The 12,266-nt window shown below is 34.0% G+C and overlaps 1 protein-coding gene across 4 annotated transcripts in view; it reads right to left on the minus strand.

The window, feature by feature from the left end:
- The window catches only part of ARMC3 (armadillo repeat containing 3), a 56,359-nt gene that overhangs the window by 28,348 nt on the left and 15,745 nt on the right, over positions 1-12,266 (minus strand). For all 4 annotated transcript variants that reach the window (XM_062567709.1, XM_062567708.1, XM_062567707.1 and 1 more), the window contains exons 7-9: positions 11,488-11,671; positions 5,944-6,096; positions 5,711-5,816 (exon numbers count right to left, since the gene is read on the minus strand). In XM_062567709.1, coding sequence (XP_062423693.1) covers positions 5,711-5,816; positions 5,944-6,096; positions 11,488-11,671 — 443 coding nt within the window. The remainder of the gene's footprint in view (positions 1-5,710; positions 5,817-5,943; positions 6,097-11,487; positions 11,672-12,266) is intronic.

A 12,266-nucleotide genomic window follows, 5' to 3' on the forward strand; every position in this document is an offset into this window, starting at 1 on the left:
ATTTTGGATACATTTAGATCCTCATGCACCTTAGGATACAGTGATATGAGATTTGTGTTAAACAGATAGGAATGAATACATTATATTGGTCTCTATCTTCAATATACCTCTTGATAGGCATCACAGTTAAAAAAAAAAAAAAGCAGGAAAAATACCTTTTTTTTTTTTTTTTTTTTTTTTTTTTTGTAAAAGAAAAGCTCTACTGGCAACCAAATGTAGTTATAGTGACTGAGTCTAAAGAAATACTCTTCCATATAGCCACACCTTCACAAATCAAGGACAGAAAAATAGCAACTGGTTGAATGAAATATTTTGTACCTGCCAGCAGGGGATGATTTAGAGTATTGTTCATAAGTTGTGTGTCAGTCATTTGATGTGATGTTAAAAGTCATAGTGCGGACCCACTTCTGAACAACATCACAACATTAGATCTTGATTTAGCTTTTCTGCCATTTTTTCAAGGGATAAATTTATTTTAACATATTTTGCAGTTTTTAAAGGAAGTCATTATGTAACTTACAGTTTACTGTGACTGTTTTTATAATTTTCTTATTCAAAAATAAATAAAATGTAAACTATAAACTACTAGCATGGTGTTAAGAAAAGCTTGTGGCTCTTGGGTGAGGGCCATCTTGCCTTTTCTCGTTGGAAAGCATCTATCACACTACAGATACACAGTAAGTGAAAGTCAAAAGAGGAATCTATTCATGGCAGGAATTAACTGTTTGTATTTGTGCAGGGCTTTGCAGAATGGGTGCTGATATAAAAAAATAACATCACAAAAACCAATCAAATCCCTTTACCTTGCAGAATAGTAGCTCAAAAATGTAATTAATTCTGTCACTAGGGGTCAGTATTAAGACATGCTACCTTTATACAGCATTATTAGTGGAATTCTAGTCTTAATTCTCTTCTTCAGATATAGAAACTTCTGTTAAAAAGAGGAACTATTAAATCAGAAAAAAGATAAAACCTGTATTAAAAATTATTACTATTTCTGTTTTTAAGTTATCACTCACATGCTAGACATGTTTGTATCCTCATATTTTCCTATATATGTTCATGCAACTATCTTACATGTATGTAAGATTTGTGGTATCTTACAACTCTTCAGTGTTGATACATTCATATGAATTAGATTCTACCTAAGTCTTGAAAGGGAAGAGCTATGTTTAAGTTTTCCTGTTTCTGACAGATACTGTCACTTCAACAGAACACTGAAGTAAAACTGACCTAGTTTTATCTGTTATTAATTGTAGGGCCAGGCCACTTCTGCCTAGTGACAACAACAAAATTCAAAACGTAAGAAAACAGGATGTTCTTTAAAATGTATTCCTTGACAGTAGAACCCTCTTTAAAAATAAGAAAAATTGCTGCTGGGTAGTGAAAATCTCCCTTTAAGAAGGAGAACTAGACTGTCACTAAAGATGGGCGTTATTCGTGTGGAATAGACTGAGGACGTGTTCTAGGTTGTTAGATCAGCATATGAATTTCGATGTGGAACAGATGCAACATTCATTAAGGTCAATGAAACAGCTTCCTTTCTCCTCACTGGGCACAGACCATAAGCAATGAGTTCCAAGCCACAAAAGTCCAAATCTTGCAAATCTTTATACACACAAGCATAAGGCAAACACACATTCAGGTGCTGTCATGATGCCTAAGACTACTTACATGGACATAATTTTGCTGATGTGCCTAGGTACACTGAGTCCTGTGAAGAATTCAAGAATTAGAAAATTGTATACCATCAAGCCTGCTAACGTCATACTTTTGAGGGATGATATTTTACTATCTTGAATCCTGATATGTTACTTATTTATAAGTAACATGACACTAATTATAATCCCCAGGAGAAAAATTCTGCCCAGATGATCAGCTCATCAGGTACCAAAATTTCCTGCAGCCAAGATTTCCTGTACAGCTGAACAAAACCATCACTTTCTGTCTTCCCTCAGACCAAACTCTATCTGTATGCTACAGATTTTGTATTTAAAATAAACAATTCATGACAAGTATTATAGGGGCTATTAAATGGTTTTCATGTCCGGTACAAAGCTCTAAATTACAGAGCACATGTTTTTCTTCAGTGGTAACTCCCATAGATGCCCAGAATTTATACATTTCCAGATTTAAGACAGTTATTAGAAATGGCATGCGTGCTAATACAATACTGAAGAAAAGAACTGGTCAGATCAGCTAATGCTTGACTAACTTTTACATTTGAGCTCTTATTTCTGTATGTTACTTTTAATTAAGATCATTTTATAATTTTATTTAACATGATTAACTTAAATACATGAAAGGCAAAAATAATTGCTTATACTTTAAAAAGGAAAACATAAGTGAAGGTCAAAGTAGATTGTTTTGTAGCTAGCTGTATAACATAGAATAATCTCTTTTTCTGTCCAATAGATGGCACTGCTGTTTCTTTATTTGTACATAATTTTTCAATTTGTGCATAATATACGTTACTGAAGTGATTGTGCCTACATTTCCTAATGCTTGGACACAAGCACAACAGATTTCACACACTGTTTAAAATGGCATTCTGCTATCCAAATAACTATATACAGTTTTCAATAAGACAAATCAGTCTTGTGGATTAAAAAGAATGCTATGCAGATAAAGAATTCCCGGTTGAAAATAATTTCCTTTTTTCCCAGAAGCAGACATACAGAAACAAATTCTGACACATATATCAAGAACAGCCTAGGAGCTATAGATACTCACAGTAACATCACAAAACCATTTTCATATAATCAAAATGTGTAAGTGGGATTCTAAACAGCAGTATAATTTGCAATTTTATTTTTATTTAGCCCAATTATTTCCAAGTTTACACTGACTTTGTCATCAGTATAGAGCACCACTAAAATATTAGCATTACTTTACAATAAATTTCTGATAAAACCATCACTTGAGTGTGACTCTTTAAATTAATGAGGCACTTGACTGCTATATACTTCCTACACTACTTTGTTTCTGTGACTGGAAAGCATTGTGTTACCAAATCATCACACAACTTTAGATATGCAGTACATGCCTAAAAGCTGGAATTTCTTTGAAGTTATTTACAATAAGTTTTATGTATTCTGGCAGAGATCAAATTGCAAATCTGTGTTTCACAGTAAACCACCAAACTCATAGTACTGAAGTCGTGAGTTCTTATGCTCAGGATTTTTGGTGAAAATCCTACAGAAGCCAAAGTGTCTGATTTATTTACTTATTTTTGCAAAGTAACGGTTGTTTGGGGACCTGTGCGAAATGACAAGCTGGGCTCCGTCCAGTTCATCGTGAACAGGTGCTCTGATTACAAAGCCTCCGCCGTATCCGACACCTTTATTAGCTGTCTCAGTTGAGAAACAACGGATGGCTGGGCAGGGACAGGGAACCAGCCTGCCACTGTTGTGGGGAGGTCCCTAAAGGCTAAGGTTAATATACGTTAGTGGGGAGCAGTATTGCCCATTGCCTGGGCTGCTCTTGTGTTATAAATCAATGGAAGACTTCATCCTTCTGAGCAAGCTACTGCAGGAGCCTTAATTACACAGTATGTTTTAATTTGTAAGTTTTTCAATGTCAAGCAATATTTCTTGATCAAATACCCCTAAAAAGAACAACGACATCCAGCAAATGTGCAATGTCTTGCCCTCTGCTTACATTCCGTAATAGATACTGTACACACTGAAAAAGCAAGCTACACATCCTTCAATCAATATAACACATGCAAAAATACTCAACATGAGTATGGCAGAATGCAGGTATATGAATCCACAAGATCTAGTTATGTGACCTGACAGGCCAGTAAATAGTGAAAACGTATACAGGGAGAAGACTAGAGTTACTACAAATAACGTAGCTATTTTGTTGTTCCTGTAACATAAGGTTTGTATGCTACTACTAGCTCTATGATTTAATATTCTGGGACAGCTTATAACAAGAATCTAACATGTAACCAGTAAAATGGTTCTAGTCTCATCAGTTCCATTTGAGACTAGAATATTTTCAACATAATTAAACAGAGAAGTCATACCATTATAAAAGTATGTCAGCATCTTCACTATGCACACAGTTATTTTCAGTGGTTTACAAGACACACAGAGAAAAATTAAATATGATTATTTATGGTAACTTAATCTGGAATGCATTTCTCCAAAATATTTTTTTCTCAAATTTTTCTCAATTATGTGAATGTAAAATAAATACAGGCCAGATACCCAGCCAGCGAGCTGGAACTACGCCAATTTGTATCAGTTGAGGGTTCAACTCTATATATTAATTTATAGATCCAAGTCACACTTTGACTCGTCTATTACTTAGTAATGGTTTTGATTTAGAAATGAAGCTTTGAAGTAATTACATAGTCACATGGCATTCATCCAATATACATATTTAATGTAAATTATTGCTTCCTGATCTTCACAGAAGACCTGTTTCTTGCCTAGCAAGAAACAAATGTAACCTCCATTATAATTCAGAGGGACAGAGACAGCTATTTCCCTGCCTGAGGTCTCAGAGTTGTAGTAGTTGAGCTAAACAACACCCTGACTATCTCCTTGGCAAAAGAGACTGAATGAGTTGGCATAAGCTGCTATACCAACTCGAAACACTCCAGAGATTCCCTTTTCACAACGTGAAACCTCAAAGGGCTGCACTACGAAAACCAGCTGTAGCAGAGCTGAGAGTTTGACCCCTAGACTCCAGTACTGTTCTCTTTTTTTTGTGTGTATAACTCCCACTGACACCAGCCAGAGAGTCACGCACATGAAGAGAACAGAACATCAGACAAAAAATCTACTATGTGAATCTGAGAACAGAATATTATTCTCTTGTGTCAAATTATGGCTCCATGTGGTAACATTAAGTGAATACTGGTGACTATTAGAGCTGAATCAACACATTGAAACAAATAATTTTTTTGGTGAGTTATTTTACTTTTTCACTTCAAAGAATGCCTGTGAATGGATGACAACTTCCTTGAGAATATTCCTGGAAACTTTTAAGGAATTTTACGTTATGGTTTGTTAGTTACATTGCTCATATATGTCAGACTGCTCTGTTTCTCTTCCCTGAACAGAACTTCTGATAGAGTTAACAGAACTCTGTAACTGACAGCAGAATTTAGTTGATACAGTTATGGTCAAATAACCTTTCTTTGTTAATTATTTTGGATATTGAAGTTACACTTTTTTATTTTTAAGCAACATACTATGAGCATTCTCTATTACCCAGAAAAAGAATAAAAAAGAAAAAGAGAAGGACAGTGCTGATATTCAGAATATTTGAGAGTTACCACAATCAAACAATGTGTTTAAATTATTCAAAAATTTGCATGAAACATAAAATTTTAAAGAATATTTCACTGATTTGGGATTTTCAAAAAATATCCAATATAAAGGACTTCAGATTTGAAACATATTTTCCTCACGTGTTCTCTTCGAATCATGATTTATATCTCTGCTTTATTACATCTGCTTCATACCTTTCCCTGATAAGGCAAGTATTAGTAGAGATAGCATAACTGTTGCAACACTAATGAGAAGCAACCTATTCCAGATGGCTCATAAGCACCAAAATGGGCCTGACAGACAAATTCAAATAGACCTGACTGTAGGATGAGACAACATGGGGGTATTTTTAAAAAATCAAGAAATTATCATTTATGTTCAGATTAGTGTTTGAAATAATAGTTTAATTATTACAGACTCACCTGGCATTACTAGGACTGGCTGCTGTCAAATTAGCTAAAGCTATGACTGCAGCTTCTTTTACTTCTTCATTGTCACTGCTTAGCAACTGTACTAGCTGGGGAATCCCTTTGAAAAAAATAATAATTGTATACATGAAGCTTTAAATACACCATGACAATCTGTAAAATTATAATATGCTTCCTTACAAAAGGAAAAGCCCAGATTCTCAGCTCCTCCTTCCCACCTTACTTACCTTGGGGTCCAAATGCTCGTTTGCTAGCTAAATTCTCACACATGGCAGAAATTGCTTGAGAAGTAGCAACTTTAACTCCATCATCATCATTTCCCAAAAGGTTTATGAGACACTTCTCAACCTCATACTCATTTAAGATTTTTCTGTTGTCAGCTTTAAACAAAAAAGAACAACAGTGTTAATCTTCACTCATTTTCCAAACCAGTCAGTAGAGATAGTGCAACTGCTGTAATACTGATGAAAAGTAACCTATTCCAGATGACTCATTAGCACCAAAATGGGCCTTACAGACAACTGGACAAAAGGACATGAATTTGATTTCATATCTGTTTCCATCGTAATACTTGTTTTTGATACCATGGAAATGAAAATATTTTGGTAAAAGAGGCACCAGAAATTAAGAAATACGCACAAAGGACCTGATCCAAAACCCATTAGCCTTCACTGAGCTCTGAATCAAGCCCAAAAGAAGCCTATAAAATACACATGCTTATTAAATATACATAGCCTAGTATAATGCAAAGTGTGTTCTCCATGAAATGTAAAACCACATAATGCATACAAGCTTGATGAAAACAGTTTTTTCCATTCAGAATCATACTTACTCAGGAATGTATCCTTCATATAGAATATAAGCACATAAAATTTAAAACTGAACTCAGTAGAGCACCAGTTAAAATCCAAGAATCAAAAAAAAAAAAAAAAAAAAAAGGAAAGGTGAATTAAAAATTGCATTTTAAGTCCTGTACCACTTGCACTTCTTCATTAGTGCACACTTTGCAGAGGATTTCAATTTCATATTTTAGCCTGGTGGCACAGGGGTCACTGCTGACCTGTAGTACAATGATATACAGCAGCTAGGAAAGGACACAGATGTTCCTCTTCTCTGCACAAGTAACAACACAGAGTCTCTCCCCAGGTGTCTGACAACAGTACTAATAGACTCGCTCATCCCCAAATAGGTGAGATCAGAAGCCTGGAGGGCACGTCCAAACTCCCTGCTCTGTCAAGGTATTTGTTACAGATAGCCCTGTCCAAGGCCCGTGTTTTTAGGCAGAAAGGCATTAGACAGTAAATAAGCTCTACAGTTACCAAGTTCAAAAAGTATTTAACCACATGCATAATTTTAAAAGGGCTAATTGCATGTTCAAAGCTATATCTATGTGGAAATATTTTCCAATGTATCCAAGAAATTCAGGAACAGTCAGGAAGACTTTAACACATTTGGAAATTTTGCCAGTGCTTACTAATGCTTTGAGGGATCAAGTCCTTGGCCTGTTGTCTAATGGATAAAAACAGGAAGGAATATATTTTAAGTATTATTTTAAATAAAATTGAATTTGTAGTGAATAAAAGTCAACAAAGCTAATGAAAAGGATGTTTGGCAGAAAATCTGGTTACAGCAGAAATGACTCCATGCATATCATGGGAAGACTAGATGTTTTCTCTTCTCTAGCTCAGTTTTAGATATTTTTAGAATCATCAAAAATATGTAACTGAAATCACAAAGTAAAACATATAACAAAAAGAACAGGAAGGAAAGGATTTTAAGCAAGAGCAGAACCTTGGCCACAACATTGATGTGTATCAGCCAGCTCTCCAGAGAAGCCCTTAATTGGGATTACAGGCTGCTTTGACAAGTAATCAAATATGCCTCTGGCCTGTTGCTTGCTGAACTCGTCCAAAATCCCTAATAATAATCTATAGAGACTCTTCATGCCTCATTGATGTGTTTTTGATATAGCAAGTTTCAGTCATTTATTACAGTAGTTATAAGTAACTATGCAGTTATTTATTAGTTAACGAATATTTAACTAATAATTAACTATACTTATGACAATGGGTAAACATTCAATTTTAAAGCTATTTTATGCCTATATGAAATCCAAATTAAAAAATTAGAATGAGAAAATTCATTTGAACTGCTGAAAATAGTAATTTAAAATATTTTAAACAAAAAATTTTTTTTTTCAGTAATCTAGAAAATTTGATTTTGGATTTGAGTTTACTGTAACAGCATGCATATGTATATATATAGCTGGTTAGACAGATAGATGGAAATTATTAATATTTTAGGATCCAGATGCCAATTCTATTTAAGGGATGAATATTTTCTGCAGATCCTTTCTATGTTTGCAAGAGTTGTTCCCTTTGGCCTTATTATAAAAAGGAAAGAAGTTACAACTAAGAAGCATCCTTTGCACTTCAGCACTTCTCATATTCAGTGCCAACATCACTTTTACGAGGACAAATTTCTTGACCCCTAAGCCATTTGAATATATTGATTTAACACTAAGCAAAATACTCAGGCACACCCTACCGAGAGAGTCTGGAGTACTAACACTTCTGTGCAGTTTTTCATGCATTGACCTCATCATGAGCTGACCTTTGTTTTTCAATATATTTCCCTATTTTCCCTTCTTGCCCCAAAATCACAATCAAAGAGTTCTATTCATTATCCATTCAGCTCTCTGTCACGACCTTACAGAATTATTTATACCAATTTTGAATGAAGAAAAGATTACGCTAAATGGTAATGTGAATTCCCACTAACCTTGAGTTGAAATAACCCAGATAAATAAAAATCTTGTATTATAAAAAGCATATTTTAATCAGGCGACAGAGCATTCTAATATGATCGATTTAATATGATTAATAAAATTGGCAATTAGAGACACGTAGAGAACAGGCAGAGAAGTTTGGCAGAGTGGGGCCAAGCTCGAGTGAGCTTAGTCATCGCTTTCTCCACAGCATTTTGTTGTTGTTGTTGCAGCTAGCACTGTCAGGGAAAAGTCAGACCTCACTTAGTCAACAGTCCAGATAATCCACTTCCAGATATTCAACAATTGATAGTATTACCCTGTATTTTGTGCTCTGAAATTACTGCATTATTTGCTGGAAAAGGAGGGAATCAGGATAAAAATCACCACCATAATTCTGGGCATACAAAATAAAACTATTGATGAATTAATTCAGAAATAAATTCAGAATTATGTTGCAAAACAAAATAATTTTTCCATGTCAAAAAGATAACAATTATGTATAGAAATATGATCAGTTTTATTTTACTGAAACAGAGCAGCATCCTAAAGATGCATGAATATAGTGTTTGTGCCACATAAGTTATTCTGATATTGAGAATAGCTCTCAAGGAATAATCTATTTTCTAACATAAGAAAGGAAAATTAAAGGAAAAAATTGTGTCCTTTCCAAAGTGCACAAAACAAAACTGTTACAATCACACCTATCAGGAAAAGAAAAAAGCCATCTGTCAATGATAAACATTTCAAAAATGGATACTGCTGCATTTTCAGCTGTTGGGAGTGAAAAACCAGATACATATTCCATCACAGCAGCAGTTCAGTTTTTCATTTTAATGAAAAGCAGCAGTTTTTTTTCTCAAATATTCAGGAAATAAAAACAGCTATGTTCATCGAACTTGAAGAGTATAGGCCACTATATGGCTATTGCAAATTTAACAAAAAAATCATATATGAACTCAGAACTCTGTTGTATTATATTAGATTCTACATCAAGTCAAGTATTAATTAATACAGTTAGTAATTAGCATTACTTTAGCATTGTAGACTGGCTTGGCTGTTCAGTATATTTACAACCAGGATCGAAACATACAGCAATTGCATAGTGTGGCAAATATTTGTCTTCTTTTTGCCTTGTACTATTCCTTATAACGGCCCCCATGCCACCTCTCTCTCCACTGAGAGCCTGACTTTAGACCAGAAGCTCTGAATATCTGAAATAAACAATATTTCCAGGGGCCATATTGAGCAGCGAGTTTACTGGACTGTGTTTTCCACTGTAACACTACAACATGTTGCCATTTATCAAACTGGTTGTCATCAAAATTCTACAGCTTTGAAGCAAATATTTTAAATCTTCTTTTTGATCTATTTTCCCGACTTGCTACATCCATACCAGCTGCCACAGGCTGAAGAAGAGAGCAAACCTTTATAATAAAATCACATTGACTCCATTTGTAAAGAAAAGTGACAAGAAGATGTATCATCACTGACGGTAACATCCAATGATATAAGATCATATGCAGCACTGTAATATATTATGTTTAGTTCTTGTCATCGTGTGCTTTAAAAATGTTGCATTCAGACAAGCCTTCACTAACAGCTGTTAAAATATTAGGCCACCGAAACCAAAAAAAGGTGTACAAGAGGCAGAAAAAAGGCTATGCTTATGTGAAAATAAATATGAAAATGGAGAAAAGTGCAGTAGAAAGTAGTAGAAGAAAATATAAATTTATGTAGCACACTACTTACAAGTCCGTCACAGAACTATAATAATGATAGTGATCATTCTAAGTAGCATAATAAAATAACAATACAGAAAAAAATACACGAAGAAAATACTGGCATAAGCAGAACTCTTCCAATCTTTGATACCTAAACCTTAATGCAAATAATTTTCAGTGATATGTAAAGCTTCCAAGGTATAATAATGAAAGCATGCAGAAACTCACAAAATACTAGGATAGGTAGCTTCTGTTCTTTTCTTATATCATTTGCAATCCAAATAATTATAAATATTCTGGATGTCAAACCAAGGAAGGTGAGAAAAGATTTGAACAGATAAGATGAGAAAAGAAGAAAGGAGGTCTGAAATACTGTAGAAAGGGAGAGATTTTTCTAGCCATGTATTCAATTAGATAACATATTTGTAAAATACACATAAATTAAAGCCATAATTCAGCCATGAGATGATGGAAATATGAACAAAATATTTAAGCTCTACTGTCATAATTACTGTCATTAAAATCCCTTGACAGAATCAAAATCTTCTACAGACAGAAATATATTCTTTCTTACATTGATTTTGCTATATAGGAGTACGAGGCATATGTTACAATTCAGAAACCAATGTATGGAAGGAATTTCAAATGTAGATTTATTTAAAAAACATCCTTGTGGACAAAAACGATGAGTGTGTTCTTCCTAATTCAGAATTCCTTGGTGAATTAAAGAAAACTCTATAAAAAAGAAAACAGGATGAATAACTATAAAAAGATGACAAAGAAACTATTTAACTCCACTGGGAATATTAATCTGCAAGTCATTTGAAAGGCTTTTTTCATGTCCCTATTAAAGGAGTTTGTATCTGAAATCACCTGACATTTAGATGAGGAGTTGTATGCAAAAGAAAGCAAGCTTGCCGTTAAGTCTTAACCAATACCAATGAGAAATAGTGCTGGCAGAGAAGGTTTAAGATGGTAGTTATCTGGCATCACTAAATAAAAAAGAACAGTTTCCAAGGTCCATTTCCTTTTCTGAGGAGAGCATTTTGCAAGAATACATCACACTTACAAATGAATTGAGGGAAAATCTTAAAATGTTTATATGTACAACAGTTCCTGCTCTGATTGCCAAGATTCAGCATCATAATTTATTCTTTCCAATGTTTTCCTCAGCACACTTACTACCTTCAATCAGATAATACAGCCTCACTCTAGATAAAAATGTACTTCATAAACAAATTCATTAAATAGTACGCATAGATTTTTAAAAAGTCACATACAGTCATAAGCTGCTTTGGCAATTGCCTTTGCTGCATTCTTCTGCACATCAGGAACAGCAGAAACTCCTATAAATGAAAGTAGCTTTTTAAGGCCTCCTGTCCGCTGAATTGATTGCATAGTATCTACGTCTTCAAGACAATTTCCCACTACTGCAAGAGCTTCCACATGTAGATCACTGAATTCCTAGTAAGAAAAAAAAAACAAATAATCTTCAAATCAGCATTAAAATATCTTTAGCTTTTACCTTTGTAGGATAATTGGCATAACTGTCTTTTGGACAGTTTTCTTATATTACAAAGTTCATCTTTTCATATTCATGTTGTTTACGTAATTTCTTTAATGTGCCGTAAGATGCAACACAACTTGTCTAAAACAGTGGGAAAACAGAGATGTTATAATTTATTTTTGAGTGGGTTAAGCACATTAATAATATTAAACTTTTCAAAATATTTCAAACACTTTACCAATTTCACTTTGAATCATATTTCCCATGAGATTAAATAAACAATGGTAATAAATAGTGACATCTGAAAGTAAGAAGCACTAAAATGAATTTCCTAATAACATAAGGAATGAAATTTCCAAGGTAAGAAATTATATTTAAAGCAATTCAAAGTAAATTCAGAAAACAAGACTGGCTTTCAAACTAGGAATGACCACCAAGCATAGTTCAACATACAACCAGCAGCTTCAGGAGAACATTGTGTAAGTAGTTACATGGTGTTTTTTTCTGATATTTACAACAGATTGAGAAATGGGTAGTAAATGCAAAACAATA

Source organism: Rhea pennata, chromosome 2 (genome assembly GCF_028389875.1).
Source record: "Rhea pennata isolate bPtePen1 chromosome 2, bPtePen1.pri, whole genome shotgun sequence".
Classification (NCBI taxonomy): Eukaryota; Metazoa; Chordata; class Aves; order Rheiformes; family Rheidae; genus Rhea; species Rhea pennata.